The sequence below is a fragment of the Malus sylvestris genome, chromosome 2 (assembly GCF_916048215.2).
Source record: "Malus sylvestris chromosome 2, drMalSylv7.2, whole genome shotgun sequence".
NCBI classification, from domain to species: domain Eukaryota; kingdom Viridiplantae; phylum Streptophyta; class Magnoliopsida; order Rosales; family Rosaceae; genus Malus; species Malus sylvestris.
In genome coordinates, this window is record NC_062261.1 from 32315864 (window position 1) to 32332832 (window position 16969).

Sequence of the window (16969 nt, forward strand, 5' to 3'; positions counted from 1 at the left end):
AAGAAATCTTAGGGATGGTAGTAGGATTTTGTTATGCTTATCATCCCTTCTCAAATCATACAAATATCTCTTATTGAATGAAATCCTTCCAAATCTATAAATATTTGAATAGTTATAGATTTGCATGGACTCTATAAAAACCTTTTAAAATCTTAGTTTACTACACTAAGATTCTAAAGTCTTTTACCGTCATTTAATTGACTACCCCTGTATTTGAATGGACTCTTTTACAATCCTAATTTTCATTCAGGTAATAATTTAGAGATTATATCAACAGTTTATATTATTTTAATAAATTAAATATTTTGTTGAGAAAAATAAAATTTAATATTTTAAACAATACTGAATTATTATGTGTGCAAGTCTATATTTGTATTTGGGTAAACAAAAACAGACATTGTTATTAGCACTCAAAAATTTTTATTTGAAACTTTAAACTTTATATAATATATAATTAGAAAGAAAAATACGTCAAACGAAAAAGTTATGTGTGAAAGGTCGCACGTGGGATGCAAACCGAAACGGCAAAACGATTGGATTGTGCCATTCTGGTGCGAAGTATCGACGCCCACACACGAATTTCCATTGTCGCAACCCGAAACACGATTGCCGTCCCGCTTTTCTTTTGGCTCCTTTCTCAACAAACCCACCCGGGTTTCAACTTCCGATCCCGAATTGTACTTTCCGAGTCCGACCCACTTCTATACGTTTCGCTCGTCCTCTTCCCTGCAGTTGTCGTTTTCGGGTCTCGGATCTACTTTCTCGGAAGACCAGTCCGATATTTCGGAGTCGGAAAATCTCGGCGTGTTGGGAAAGCTTCAAGTAAGTGCTTTGTGTTAATTTTCAAGTGAATATGAGATGAATTGATTCGAATGCCAATAGGGAGTTGGGAATTCTCTGAGTTATAGAAAAGTGAAAACCAAATGTTGCTGTTAATTCATATTACTTGTTTGGTTGCTGAGAAAATGTAGGAAAATTAAAGGAACTTTCTGAGTTAAACAGCGCATTACATTGTATTGTTTACTTTCGGAATCCGGAGATTAGTGTTGTCTGTCACTGAAATGACCTGAATTTTCTTGTGAAGCTATTCATTTTACTACGTTTTTGTTATGATTTAAAAGCAATGGAAAGGAAAAAATTATGGAATTTTGCAACTTGTATTGCCTGCAACCCTGAGAAAATGACATATGCATTTAGTTATAGTGTTATATCTCGAAAACTTGAAATTTTGGATTCAGCTGTAAAAGTTGCTTGTGTAATTTGTTCTCATGGATGCCGACGATGAATTCGAGGAATTTCTTTTTGCATTGCCTTCTTTTTATTTGATAATTTCTGGCTGCTATCCTAACTGCGTTTTCATTTGTTATCAATTGTTCCAGTGGCTATAAACTCATGCCGTTTTCTTGCTCAAAACAGAGGTGTGCTATGCAGCGGTAAGTTCTGGGGCTTGGGGTCGTGGTGCTTGGTTTGTCTGTGTTGGAACATTTTCTTCTTCTGTTTTCTCTACCTTTGCAAACAAAGAAATAATTTTGTTTCTTCTCCCACATTACACGTAGTTGGTACGTATCTTAAGTCAAGATTGCATTACTAGTATGATTTCATTTGTTGATTGGAAAGTCTATATAATTAAAAATGATATATTATTTGAAAATAGGCAATAATATAACTTCGGGGAAACTAGTGCGATGGAATAGACTTAATGTTTGTTTCCTTCCAACATGTGACGTGATTTGTGATGTCAGGATTGTAAAGTGATCTGTCCTGTTCAAATAATTTGAAGTCACATGTTGTAACTTTGGCTGGGAGATATTGATAATTTTACCAATATTATGTGAATATTGCTGATAACTTCACATTTGCAAATTGGTTTGATTTCGATAAGTGTGAAACTATTTTTCTTTATTTTCATGAAAGAGACAAAAGAGACTTGGAGTTTAATTTTGAGGTCATATTTCAGATTAATAATGATTAATGACTGAATCTTTTTCTTGTTTATTTTGATTTGCACATCATTTATGAATGAGGCAGTTCATTAGCTTTTTGTTTTTGTAGGTAATTATATCTAAATAAGTTAATGTCGTAGAGGGTTATCACTAAATGCTAGAGTCATAAGTTAACACTGGTAGTAAAACACAACAGAGGTGAAACATCAATCTTCGTCGTGTAGATTGACATGAAAATGGTTATGCCAAGCCATATCGCTTTGGTCAAAGCATGATTCTGAAACAGTAGTGTGGTTTCTGATAATTCTTTTTTAATTTGTCATTCATAAGTTCCATTTTTCAGAGAGAATTTTAGAGTTTATATGCTTTAATATCAGACGAAGTTTTTAAACCTAGTTTTGGTGTTATTTAATTTATTTTAATTTCTCTAATCATGGTTTTGTGTATTGCGACTTCAATTCAGAGTATTAACAGCTTATTGTGGATTATTCTCAGAAGCTTTTTGACATTTCCCAAGATATGCAGCACAAGGATAATCAAGTGAGCTTTATTTTTCGTGTGTTTTTATCTTTTCTGGGTATCATATTTCAATATAATATTTGAGGTTGGATAACTTGCCTTTCAACGTAATCTTTGAGCTTGGATACTGTATTAGCCGAGCTTAAATACCTTGAAGTTTAACTTATCATCTCAAACTATGGCCAAGACAACAATCTATTTTTCGTTTATCCTATACAAGTGCCTTTGTGTTCTTTCTTTTGACATTTGTCTACGATGCATTAATCATCAGGGTTCAGTTCCACCTCGTGCTTCTGATCCTGGCTGGGCCCATGGCATTATGGTGAATGGAGGTCGTCAGAAGATTAAGTGCAAATACTGCCACAAAGTAATGCTTGGGGGTGGAATTTCCAGACTAAAACAGCATCTGGCTGGGGAAAGGGGGAATGTAGCTCCATGCGAGGAAGTACCTGAAGAAGTTAAAATGAAGATTCAACAACACCTAGGTTTTAAAGTACTTGAGAAGCTTAAAAAGCAGAAAGGATTAAACACTAGCAGGGATTCCGCATCCTACCAGTATAGGGAAGAAGAAGACAATGAAGATGGAATGAGAACTCAAAAGAAAGTTTCCACACGAGGCACGCGAAGGAGAAGGGGAAAAGAGGCTACAGAAGGAATTTCCAATAAGAAACACAAAAAGCATTCTTTTCCTGCTGCAACAGCTAATGTTGCTCAGCCTTTGCATCAGAGTTTTGCTTCTCAAGATATGATAGATCAAGCTGATTTGGCTGTTGCAAGATTTATGTATGAATCTGGTATACCATTCACTGCTGCAAATTCGCATTTTTATCAACAGATGGCTGATGCCATTGCTACTGTTGGTCCTGGCTATAAGATGCCTTCTTATAATGCTTTGAGGGGAAAATTGTTGAACCACAGCGTTCAGGATGCAGAAGAATATGGAGAGGAACTGAGAAGATCTTGGGATGTGACTGGGTGTTCAGTCATGGTTGATAGGTGGGTGGATAAAGGTGGTCATACAGTTATCAACTTCTTTGTATACTGCCCCAAGGGCACTGTGTTCCTCAAATCTGCAGATGCGTCAGACATCTCAGAATGTCCAGAAGCACTTCTTAATTTATTTGACGGTGTTGTTCAAGAAGTTGGGCCTCAGAGGATTGTCAATTTTGTGACAGATGCTTCTCCCAGTTGTAAAGCTGCTAGAAAGCTTTTAATGGAGAAATATAAGACCTTTTTCTGCAGTACCTGCGGAGCACATGGTGTTGACTTAATGCTTGAGGAAATTGGGAAAATGAATGAAGTTAAAGAGGTCTTGGCAAAGGCAAAAAAAGTAACTCGATTTGTATACAACAGTGCTTGGATGCTTAATCTGGTAAGGAAGAAAACAGGTGGAAGAGAGATTGTCCAGCTTGCAACCACAAGGTTTGCTTCCGTCTTCCTTACGCTGCAGAATATTGTAGCACTGAAGCACCAGCTCCAACAAATATTTACCACTGCTGCTTGGATGCAGTCAAATTTCTCTAAGCAAAGGGCTGGACTAGAGGTAGCAGAGATTGTTGCAGACCAACTTTTCTGGTCACTGTGTGATCAAACTCTGAAGGTGACAAAGCACCTACTCTCGGTTTTTCATCTTATGGATTGTGAGGAGAAACCATCTATTGGTTACTTATACGATGCAATTGAAAAGGCAAAGAAAAGTGTAATTGTGGCATTTGACAATAATGAACCTGATTACTTGCCATATTTGAAGGTTATTGATCACGTTTGGCAAGAGGAGCTCCATAGCCCACTTCATGCAGCTGCATGCTATCTCAACCCGTCTATATTTTATAGCCCTAGCTTTTCTACTAAAAAAGTCATCCAGAAGGGATTGCTTGACTGTATTGAAACCATAGAGCCTAACTTAACAGCTCAAGTTGTGATTACAAGCAACATAAATTTCTATGAGGAAGCTGTAGGGGATTTTGGTCGACCCGTGGCTTTACGATGTCGAGAATCATTGGCCCCAGGTTGAAATAATCTTCACTTGTTCCAGGTTTCTAGCTTGTTTTATGCATTGCAGTATTAAACTACGTTGTCTTGTTTTGCAGCTACTTGGTGGTCCCTGTATGGAGCTGATTACCCTGATCTCCAACGGTTAGCTGTCAGGATACTAAGCCAAACTTGCAGCATTATCCGGTCTAAGAGGAGTGGGAGCATATTTGAACGTATGTATTCAAAGAAAAGGAACCGATTGGAGCAACAGAGGTTGAACGACCTTGTATTTGTTCATCATAACTTGCACCTTCAACATATGTAAGTTTCTCCACCCTCTGTATCTTTTCTCATAGTGTATCCATAAGATTGCTCATAGCAAGGAAATAAATATAATCTGTACTACCATTTCATTTGCTTTGATTTGTCTATGTATTTTATACTCCAAGGTTGTACGAGACAGTGAGTCTTTGTGGGACTTAGGTATTTACTTTTTAATCTTGTAATTCACTGATTAATTCTCCACATAAAAATGGACTCATGTCAATTTTATTTTAAAACAACCACCAGAGTTAATCTTTTTCTGTTGTCCACTTTTCTTCCCTCTCGATTAAAGGTCCTTGTGATACCCTCAAAGGCTTTTGATGTGCATTAATACTCTTTCGATAAAGGACTAAATGCAGTCAAAGTGTCTTCCAGGACAAGCTAGTCATTTACTTCTATGTCTTCATATTTAAGAAAGAACATGACTGGAGAACACATTCTATTTTGTGTGTACAAGAATTACTATATTAAATTGAATGGACCTGTATATGTATCTTTGCTTCTTTTTTTTTTTTTTTTTTCTGACAGAGGAGATGATTTGGTTTACCTTGATCTTGCCTAAGTAGCAATCTTCTTCTTATTAGTAATTAAAACTGTGCGTCTTTGATTGCTTGTTTAGTATGCGTTTGAAGTCTTCCCTGGTGCCTGTATAAATTTATCCAAATTAATAGAAAATTGGAGTATTGGTCCGTAAACTTTGGCAAAATTGGAGCTTTGGTCCCTGAATTAAAAATTGATCCGAACTCATCATAATGTGAAAATTGGGTAACATGTTAGAACTTCCGTCCAATTTAAAGGGTTTTAAGGGAAAATAAGAGGTCTAACAGAGTTGCCCAAAAGTACCATTGCTCCACACGACAAGTTCATGGACTACTACTGACGGATTTTTAGTTCGGGTACTAATGCTCCAATTGGATTAAAGTTCAGGGACCAATGCTTCAATTGGATCAAAGTTCAGGGACCAATGCTCCAATTTTCTCCCAAATTAACTCAATTAGGCTGAAACACAATTCAGGAATGGGTTATTTGTGAAATATTTCTTTTAATCTAGTATCACAAATTTAAAACTACCTTGTCTCTTTGGATTATTAAGGAAGAAAATTGAATAGGGCAATGCTTGTTGGTAAAGTTTGTGAGCATTGTACTGTTCCAATTCTTTCTTCAGACACAACTCATTTATCTTTTTCCTTTTTCTTCCTTTTTTGGTTTAACGGAAGCAGGCGTTCTGAAGCAAGTAAAGGCGTATATACAAGAGGTACCCTGGATCCAATATGTTTAGAAGCTATGGATTCCAACATTGAAGATTGGGTGGAAGACCTGGGAGATACTGGCAGCGATGAGTTAAGGTGGATGGATGTGATGGTCCCTGGTGAGTGGAAAGTTTTGAATCATAGAGTACAGAGTACCAACGATTGTAATGACAGTACAGATGACAGAGGTAGTGATGATGGGAGAGGTATGGACATAAATGATGATTAATAGTATAGAATATCTCGATGGTTGTAATGACAATGCGTATTAGTCTGGTAGCTGGTGGTTTTAGTTTATTTTCTTATACTCTAGTATGAATTGCTGGATATAAGCGATGTTAATATGAATTAGCTCAATCGTTGAGTTTGATTCAATCATTTGAATGATAAAGCAGTAATACTGTGTTTTGGAATGGAGAACACTGCATTGAAAGGTGTATCCCAAACACTTAAGAACACTTAAAATTTACAGGTTTATGGGGGTCGGTTGTGAGTTGACTATCAGTATAGTCTGTTGGATTAACCATACTCAAAAAGTCCGTATAGTTTTGAGTACAGCTTAGCGAGGTCACGAGCTTGAATGATGTTAAATCTCTTTACTGTTAATATTCTTTAACTCTTAATGCTTATATTGGAACGAAATACTTGAATATTTAGGATCACAATTAACTGCATATTGTCTTCATTACATTCTTGTATATTTGACTGCATATTTAACAGGAACTGTTAATACTCTTTAACTCTAAAACTTGTATCGGAACAAAATTCTTGAATATTTAGGATCCGTTTAAGGACATAATGTCTTCATTACATTCGTAAAATTACAGGATATATACTCAGTCAGAAAATTAAATCTTGTGTACTCATTACGAATCTGTATTTGGTGACCTTTATCTCGTGGTGACTGCAACAGAATATAATTCTGGGGTGAAAAAAGGAGGGAAGGGGGAGTTCTCACTTGGTACAAGAACTTGATGGATCAACCTGGCTTACGAATGTAATGAAGTTCTCCAGCCTCTAGGCAGGAAGAGAGCAAAATCTTCATTTTAAAAAGCTTCCCTTTTCCGTCCTGCCAAACAACTCTTCGGTGGTAAGAGATTAGATTTTAAAGGGAAATTTCAATCTTCCTTGTTTGGTGTGTAGATGCACTTTTTCTTCTTTGGAAGGAAAACACAGCGTAGATTTTTACAGGTTAGATTTGTTCTTCCAGTTTCACTCAATTCTGGTACATGCTTTGATAACATAAAACACCTAAATGCTAAACAAAAAGTCAGCCCTAAACAGAAAGTCTTCTGGGGCTGAAGGTTATCGTTTTCGGTTTTAAAGTAAAAAGTAACTTCTCAGGCAAAAATATCGATTCAAAGATAAAACGTTGGGGCAGGGTTTTCTCATTGCTGCTACTGAAATTTTCCTCAGTTTAGCCAGGCTAAGTAGATTACCTTGGATTTTCTATTTTTTCCTTGCTCTGTAAATTAAAGCAGCGAGGCGCTCCTACTTTCCATGGCAGAAGTTGGCATACAGTTAGTTTCAATTTTCATGTTTATGGTCATTGGTCTTCCAAGGACACAGAAATTAACTTCCGCAGTTTACTGAAAAAATTGATGGCCATTGACTGGATAAACGGAAAACTATAATGGTCGAGGATGGGAGAGGACTACATCTTGGAGGGACCTATCTCTCTACACATGGCAGCTTTGAACTCATCAAAGGTAACTTTTCCATCACTGTTTGCATCCATCGGATCAAATATTTCATTCAATTTACCAGGTTCGGTGATATCAGCTGGAAGGCAGTCATCTGGCAAAAGCCTCTTCAATGTAGTTTTATTTGGTCATAATCTTATTTGAAAACAACCAAACAATTAGGATAAACCATGTAAGGTGATAGGGGATGAGACATTACCCTGAGCATCGATGCTAATTCTTCTTTGCTGATGCATCCAGACGGATCCATATCAAACATATGGGTGTGAAACAAAATAGTGGGACAAATAGAATAGGGATAATGACAGTGAATTAGGAGAAGACATTATGGATGGTAAAAGCTATATGACGTTTGATTAGTAGTAGTTTCTTTAATTTAGTGAGCAAGGTTTGATTTTCTCAGGAAACTTTATAGTCCAAATTAGTTTGGTTAGACTCTTGGAGTGAGTTTTTGTTATGTAGTGGAACTAACTGAAAATACAGGAGAGTGCACCTGGAAGCACAGGCGGAGAGCATCGTCTCCTTGTCAGTTCTTGAGACTAGAGAATCCAGACAGTATCTCTCACATGTCAACGGTGCCATCGCGATTTTTGTCGAATAGGTCAAAGATTCTGGGTATTTTGAGGGATTAGAGACGACATTTTCATTGTTTTCAGCAACTCCTCAAATTCTGAAAAAGTAGCATTGTCACCTTTTACACATCTGCACATTGCCAAATTGGAATTTATAAAACATTGGATTACCAGATAACTTAGCAAAGGGCTCTTGCCAGTGTAATTTTATGATTGCTTAAACAGAATAAGCTTGTCATTAAACTGAATTATGTAGCTATGTGATACATATAACTGCTATATATGCAAGTTTTAACCAGAAACTGGATGCTGAGTACTGATGATTCTCTCTGTCTGACCTACAATTTTACACCACATTCGCAGATAATTAGTTGTGCAAAATGTGCTTAACTAGTCTCATTTTCTTAAAATGTAAACTCAGATTCTTGATTTCGTCTGGTTTAAGGTCATGGGATCCTAGCAATGATTTTTGCTTTGTTCTTAAGAACATCGAGCTTGTCTGCACGTTTTCTATTGCTGCTGCACGGAGTTTGCACCAAGCATTAAACCTCTGCAGTCGTGATACAATCTCAGCATCCATTTGATCCTATCTGGTTGAAAGACTGACAACCCATGGATGGTTCTAAATTAGTTAGGCTAACAAATCTAGGAGACTGCATTTTGGTGCTACCAAGAACTACTCTATAAGAGTTCATTTAGTTGCTATATAGCTCAGACTGATATCAACGTTTTGTCGATATTTTCATTGTGTTTGTTGATGCTTGATCTCTTCTCTTGCTTACAATTACAAGCCTACCTCTTGAGCACTAGGTCTCTTGTCATGGTCGACTTTGAGGAGGTCTGAAATCAATTGTTTGCTGACAAAGAAATAACCTTCCAGGTTTTCTCATGGAAACTGAATGCTCCCTGCAGGACAAGAAGCATTTTCTCGTTATTTGAACAGAACTTTTGACAAAAGCAAATCATTTTAATTTCTGTGTTCTAGTAGAATGTCAATGCTAATTACTTACAGGCATAATCATCTGTTGCTTTTGCTGATTCTACTGGGAAATAAAAGGTGGGTACCTACAAAGCAAATCATATCATTTCTGTGTTCTAATATGCTTATACACAATTAATGTTACAGTCTTCTGTTTGGTTTGCCCAGAAAATGAAGAAAAACAATATGAACATACCTGGAGAAAGAGCCCACATGTCGCTCTTAGAAGTGACCAGTCCCTGAGAAAGAGCCTCTGGTGACAGTCTATGGAACCAAACAGTCCCACAGCAGGGTCGGTGAACTCCTCCACAGAACTCAGCCTAAAATCCATAATCTTCAGCGGAGAATTGTTGGTGTTGTTCAAGAAGAGGCACATTTCTGGCTTCAAGTCCCGGTGAACAATATTCGAGCTGTGAAGAGCTGCCAAGCCTTGTGCAGTCTGCCTCACCACAGCTGCAGCTCCAGCCTCACAATACCTTTCTTGCTTCACAATCCTATTCCTATCACACAGTTCCCCTCCTGAACAGAGCTCCAGCACAAGGTGGACCCCAGTCTTATCCTCGTACTCATCGGGCAAGTCAATCACATTCGGGTGCGGTGACACATTCTCAACAATCTTCCTCATCATCATGATTTCATTAGTGAGCAGCACATTTGATATCGACACCTGCTTCCATGTTTGGAAAGCGGCAGCAGCAAAGCTTTTCTGGTCATTGCCCCGGGTGTGGGGGCGGAGAAGGAAGGTTTGTGGGTGCAGACAGCCTTTTGAGTGTTTTGGTTGCCACATTGTTCTTGTCACTGCTACTGTCTGACTTTCTGCTGATGCCTTTCCTGACCACAGAATCCTCCTTTGCCTAAAATCTCTGATATTTTTCATGCTTATCTGCATGTCTTCTTGTTTCTTGCCCAATGATTAGGACAACGATTACGATGATGACCAAGACAAACAAACCTTTGATGAGATGGAACTGGCAAAGCACCCAACCAAGAGGGATTAATAGAATTATATGGCTGAATTATTTCTAAAATATTTACATAAACTCTACATCCTTAATTAAAACTCACGTTAACACTCCCCCTTAAGTTGGTGCATAGATATCACATATGCTCAACATGATGAGTGAGTCATCAATCTTCCTACTACACACGTCATGAGTAAGAACATTTTCTAATTGCTCCTCATAATTTACAAATGGTATTGACATAATCTTCTTTTCAAGTTTCTCTTTAGTAAAATGCCTATTGACCTCCACATGCTTCGTCCTCTTATGTTGCACTGGATTGTCTGCTATATCCTTTGCAGACTTGTTATCACAATATAGTTTCATAGTCTCCTTCGTTTGAACCCAAGTCCCAAAAAAAGTTTGCGTAACCACAGAATCTCACATATCCCTTGTGCCATACCTCGATACTCACCCTCAGCAGACGACCGTGATACCACTTTATGTTTCTTACTACGTCATGTGACTAAATTCCCTCCAACAAAAGTGAAATAGCCGGATGTAGAACGCCTGTCGGCTACATCACCTGCCTAATCCACATCGGTAAATCCTTCAATTCTTAGATGTCCATGTCTTCCATACAAAATCCCCTTACCAGGTGCTTTCAAATATGCTAAAATATGCATGACAGCCGCCATGTGATCTACACTTGGTGGGTGCATAAATTGACTCACAATACTTACTGCATAAGCAATATCAGGAAGATTATGAACCAAATAAATCAATCTCCCTACAAGTCTCTGATATCGCCCTTTATCAACCAGTTTCTAATCCAAATACACGACCAAATGATGTTTTTCCACAATAGGAGTATCCACAGGCTTACACCCTAAATACCTGTTTCCCTTAATTTAACAAATCCAAAACATATTTACGCTGAGACAAGAAAATACCTTTGGTTGAACGAGCAACTTCAACACCAAGGAAATACTTCAAATCACCAAAGTTCTTCATCTCAAATTCTGCCGCAAGATGCTCTTGCAAATTCACAATTTCGTCGGAATCATTTCCAGTGATAATCATGTCATCTACATAGATAACCAGAGCAGTTACTCTATTCAGTCTCCGCTTCACAAATAACGTGTGATCGGAATGACTTTGACGATATCCCTTCTTCTTCATGACTTGAGTGAACCTATCAAACCATGCATGAGGTGACTGTTTGAGCCCATACAATGATTTCCGCAATCTACATACTCTTGTTTTTCCACCAACATCGTACCAGAGGAAAATCGATGCATACTTCTTCCTCTAGATTTCCATGAAGGAAAACATTTTTCACATCAAACTGTTTTAGTGCCAGTCCATATTTGTAGCTAAAGAAATAAGAACACGTACCGTATTTATCTTGATTACGGGAGAAAACATTTCTTGATAATCCACGCCATACGTCTTAGTATATCCTTTTGCCACCAATTTTGCTTTGTATCAATCAATCGATCTATCAGCTTTGTATTTAATTGTGAACACCCAACAACATCCAACAGTCTTCTTCCCATTGGGCAACTTCATTACTTCCCAGGTCTTATTTTTTTCTGTAATGCTAACATTTCCTCATCCATCGCTTTCACCCACTTTGGATCTTTCAAAGCTTCCTCCACTCGGGTAGGGATTTCAATGGACTCCATATTATTCACCAAGGCTTGATGTTCAAGTGCATGATTCGTGCATGATACGTAGTTAGCTATTGGGTACTCCACTTTCCCTTCCAGAGAAAACATGTTAGGAGGCACACCTCGATTTTGTCTTGGTGGCAACTTATACGTACTTACTATATTATTTAGATTAGTTGCATAATCATCTACAATACTTACCTCAAGTATATTCAGAGAAGATGTATTGGACAACACTATGAGCTAGAGAGAGGGTAATACACTGCTAGGCTCGTTGTCAGATTCGGTTGCAGCAAACTATTCAGGACTAGGCTCAGCAGGAACTATTAAACCAAACTACCATTGTCGGCAGTTTCTTGCTGTTGCTGGGCACCACTGCTCTCGGTAGCAACTTGTCGAGACTCCTTTGTTCTATTTTAGGCAGAAACCTGCTGGAAATCCTTCATGCTGCTCTCGGCAGCAACTTCATTGACTCTCCATGCATCCATGACTCCCCTATATCCAACCAACAAAGATCACCAATAGTATCACTCTCCCCATGGTGATCTGAAGTCTAGTGGAGTGGAGCATAAAAATATTCAGATTTTGAAAATGTAACATCCATAGTCACATACATATGGTGGGTGTCAGGATGATAACACTTATACCTTTTCTGATGAGTGGAAAAAACCAATAAATACACACTGAAGTGCACACGGATCAAGTTTACTTCGATGATTTTTTTGAATATGAACATACATTACACACCCAAACACTCGAGGAGTGAGCGTATTCGTTGACACTACTAAAGCATGTCGGGTGAGTTTCTGAAGAGGTTTAAAAACCGACAACTCGGGATGACATACGGTTGATTACATAAACTGCATAAGTGACTGCTTCAAGCCAAAAACACTTAGGAACATAAGCACCAATGAGCAAGGCACGGGCAGTTTCAATAATATGGCGATTCTTCCTCTCAGCCACCCCATTTGTGGAGTGTGAGGACATGTCGTTTCATAAATAGTTCATTGATTACAAAGAAATTTTGACACCTCAAAATTAATATATTCACCGGCTAAATCACGAAAATGGTCCCTGAGATTTGTATTACACATCACTTTGGTCCCTGAGATTTCAAATCAATAGAAGTGGTCCCTGAGATTGTCCACCATCCATCATTTTCGTCATTCCGTTAAAAACTCCGTTAAGTGTCCCGAAGCTTGGTCGGAAGTTTGAGCAATTTTCAAAGCTTCGTAACTCAATCGTTTCTTAACCAAATTCAACCCATAATATATCAAAATGAAGATAGGAAAGTGTAGAATAAGATTATACTATTTAGAAGTCCAATGGTTGCCGGAGATGGCCGGAAAATAGCCTCAAAATTGACTGGTTCGAGGGAAAACTGGAAACTCGCCGGAAACAGGGTAAACTTTAAACGTTCATAACTTCTTCAATACTCAACGAAATCAAGTGATTCAAAAATGAAAATCATACTTCTTGACGAGACAAAGAGAATGATACATTTTTCAGTGGCTAACTCGCCTTGTTTTGGCTGGAAAACGGCTCGAAAGTGGCTATATTGGTCTCGAGTTAGCCACTTTCAAGCTGTTTTCGGCCAAAGCAAGGTGAGTTATCCATCAAAAAGGTACCATTCTCTTCATCTCGTTGAGAAGTATGATTTTAGTTTTTGAATTACTTGATTTCGTTGAGTATTGAAGAATTATGAAAGTTTAAAGTTTACCCTGTTTCCGGCGATCTCCGACAATCATTGGGATTCCAAATTGGTATAGTCTTATTCTACACTTTCCTATCTTCATTTTGATATATTATGGGTTGAATTTGGTTAAGAAACGATTAAGTTACGAAGCTTTGAAAATTGCCCAAACTTCCGGCCAAGAGCTTCGGGACACTTAACGGAGTTTTTAACGGAATGACCAAAATGATGGATGGTGGACAATCTCAGGGACCACTTGTATTGATTTGAAATCTCATAGACCAAAATGAGGAGTTATGCAAATCTCAAGAACCATTTTCGCGATTTAGCCTATATTCATCTTCATTATCAGAGCGAAGTACTTTAATAATGGAGGAATATTAAGTCTAAATCATCTGAGAAAAAGACTGAACCACCATACTAACATCACTCTTATTTTTCATCACATATAACCATGTCATACGAGTGCAATCATCAATGAACGCAACAAACTATTTAATTCTAGAAGAAATACTAACAGGGGATGGTCCCCAGACATCATAATGCATGAGATCAAACGGAAACAATCTTTTATTCATACTTGGAGGAAACGAAGCACGATGGCTTTTAGCAAGAATACATACTTCACATTGTCAGTTTGATTCAATTATTTCACGAAATAAACTAGGCAACATACACTTTAAATAACCAAAAGATACATGGCCCAACCAGTGATACAATAACCAAACTTGTAAATTACTAGCACGAGACGCTTGAACCGCATTAGTTCTTCGAGGAATGACGTCGTCCACATAATACAACCCATCTCTCTTAGTACCATGCCCAATTATCTCCTTGGTATGAATATCCTGAAGTAGACAAAAGGACGAATACATTATACAACACAATCCAATTGCTCAGTAACTTGTGGTATAGATAATAGATGATGAGATAAGGATGGAATGAGTAAACAATGATGTAACGAAAGAGAGGGTGTAAGACACACTGTTCCCACTCCAACAACCGAAGTAGTAGTGCCATTAGCAGTAGCTATGCACTTTCTACGAGATATTGTCATATATTGAAACAAAGTTTTATCGTAAGTTCGTTGCACCAGAGTTGAGAATCAAATCTATATGATGATCAATATCAGAGGCTAAAAGAACATGTCCCACAATACCTGTAGTAGACGATGATTCACTAGTACAAGTCAACAGAGACTGACTCGAATCACTAGATGGTAGCTCGGCTTCTTTAGTACTGCTCGGTGTGGCAGTGGCTAAGGATGCACGTCCTTCACTTGTTCCATTATTTGCACGCTCATTTACTTACAAGTGTTTCTTCAACTCCGAAAACCATTCAAATACTCCATGCTTCGCAAAACTTATATCCTCAGTGTGGCGGGTTTGACCACAGAAAGTACATTTCAAATCATCTTTGTTTTCTTTAGTAAAGGGATGAGAATTCATAGATCATTTTGAAGACCCATTAGAACGAAAAATGCGCAGATGGTCGAGAAACCATAGCCACCGCAAGTACCCTAATTGGCTAATTGCATTACTCCCACCTATCATGATGGCATGGCGTTGTGCATTACGCCTAACAACAGAGAACACTTCTTCGACAAATGGTAAAGGTTGAGTTCGTAGAACATCACTACGAACCTTATCAAACATATCATCTAGACCTGCTAAAAAAGCATAAACCCGGTCCATTGGATCTTGTTTGTACCATATTTAAAGCCTCTGTATTTAGACCTCGTATAAATACTCGGGGGAGTCAAATGTAATTATGTAATAAATGAAGGGGCAAATATGTAATAAGTGAGGAGCCCTTATTTTATAAAATGACTCCTTACTCTTCTCATTAAGGGAGGTGAAAGTTTTACGCTATGGGAAGAGAGAAAACATCTTAGAGATAGGCTAGAGAGCACACTGCCTCTAGCCTTATTGTATATTCACCATTCAGAGTGAAACAATATCAACATCAGTGTGGACGTAGACCAAACATTGGGGTGAACCACGATACATCTTGTGTTCTTTACTTTCTTGCAGATTCACAGTCGGATTTATGTTGTTCCAAGACCCTTCTAGTTTTGTGCATCAACATTTGGTGCAGTCTGTGGGAAACGACATGAAAAGCTATGTCAGTTCTCTTTCATTTTTTCATCTCACCACCGTGAATCTCCATAACCCAAGAACCCCGAACCTCCATTCTTGGGCTTTTCCAGAAAACCACAATTTCTTCTCTCTCTCTCTCTCTCTCTCTCTCTCTCTCTCTCTCTCTCTCTCTCTCTTCGAGCTCTGAGATGGTGAAAGAAATGAGGGTTAAATCAAACCCAATATGCTGCAGTCCAACAAGAAACAAAATCCTCCTCCTCTTCTGCTTTTGATTCTTCTTTATTTCCTGTCCAAACTCAAAACTCTACAATTGTTGATTTTTAACTCTCAAACATATGGCAATGTTGCAGTAAAGTGTGACCTTTTTACTGGAGATTGGATACCAGACCCATCAGGTCCAAGATACACTAACGAAAGCTGACTAGTCTCCGCACTCTCAGTCTCCATCTCAACGCTTTAAGAGGTCATCTGCCTTCAGATCTATCTGCCTGCGTGACTTTTCGTATCCTTTACTTGCAGGGCAATCTTTTCTCCGGTGAAATCTCAGAGTTTGTGTACAGTCTGCACGACTTGGTCCGGCTGAACATGGCTTCCAACAACTTTTTCGATGTATCGGTCACTCGAATCCAACAAAAATGAATATATTCATATTAACAAGCGACATGACCCACCTAGCCAGCGTCCTCGTCTTGCTCCTCATGACACCACACCGACGCGACCTGATTCTCCGTCTCCGACAACGCCAGCACGATCCAAATCTCTTCCCGAACCCGATGTCGACATTCTCACCTACGACGCCCTTCGCATCCCCAAGCATTCTAGCATCCTGGCTTTGGGGTTGTCGGTGCTGGAAAAAGTAATCGACGGCCACGTAAGCACCAGAGCTCCAAGCGGGTCATTCCGATTCTCGACGTTCCCTATGACGCCGTATTGGCCTTCGTCTTCTTCCTATACTCTTTCAGATCTTCGATCGCCACCAGTGATCACTCATATATTTCATGCATTTATACCATCCATTTCTAAAGTCTTTGTGATGTTTTTGTGTTAAAATTGTGGTATTTTACCTTACCTTGTGTTAATGTGCAGTTAATTTTGTTTTAGGATCAATTTCAAGCAAAATAGAGAAAAGGAAATAGAAAAAAATGATAGCTGAAAAGTGGAGTGGGAGACACGGTAAGGAAGGCAGTGCACTGAGACAGAAAGAAAAGAAAAACAGAAAATGAAGACAGAAAGGAGTGGAAGGAAAAGAAAAGAAAAAAAATATAAGAAAAGGATGAGGAAAGATAGCAGCACGGCAGA

General features: G+C 38.3%; 1 protein-coding gene and 1 pseudogene across 10 annotated transcripts; one reads left to right on the top strand and one right to left on the bottom strand.

The window, feature by feature from the left end:
• The first annotated feature begins 492 nt into the window (after positions 1 to 492).
• On the top strand, positions 493 to 9342 carry LOC126604012 (uncharacterized). Of its 10 annotated transcripts, XR_007616463.1 has the most exons (9): positions 493 to 822; positions 1380 to 1433; positions 2407 to 2483; positions 2734 to 4471; positions 4553 to 4757; positions 5981 to 6216; positions 6924 to 7719; positions 8197 to 8314; positions 9166 to 9342. XR_007616463.1 is itself a non-coding variant. In XM_050271101.1 (7 exons), the coding sequence occupies exons 3-7, from the start codon at positions 2463 to 2465 to the stop codon at positions 9222 to 9224; spliced, it is 2259 nt and encodes a 752-aa protein (XP_050127058.1). In that variant the 5' UTR covers positions 493 to 822; positions 1380 to 1433; positions 2407 to 2462; the 3' UTR covers positions 9225 to 9342. The 10 variants fall into 10 exon arrangements, 5 of the variants coding, with proteins under 5 accessions (XP_050127058.1, XP_050127023.1, XP_050127052.1 ...); XR_007616459.1 differs by having other exon boundaries at positions 6924 to 8314; XR_007616462.1 differs by lacking the exon at positions 8197 to 8314.
• Positions 8963 to 10153, bottom strand: LOC126604051 (calcium/calmodulin-dependent serine/threonine-protein kinase-like; annotated as a pseudogene).
• Positions 10154 to 16969: the final 6816 nt, after the last annotated feature.

What these genes read in the sequence shown, in the direction of transcription:
- LOC126604012 (XM_050271066.1), top strand. Translation starts at nt 2,463, where the DNA reads ATGCAGCACAAGGATAATCAA. An exon ending in AACTTGCACCTTCAACATAT is followed by an intron (nt 4,758 to 5,980) that starts GTAAGTTTCTCC and finishes TAACGGAAGCAG; the next exon opens with GCGTTCTGAAGCAAGTAAAG. An exon ending in AGGTAGTGATGATGGGAGAG is followed by an intron (nt 6,217 to 6,923) that starts GTATGGACATAA and finishes TGACTGCAACAG; the next exon opens with AATATAATTCTGGGGTGAAA.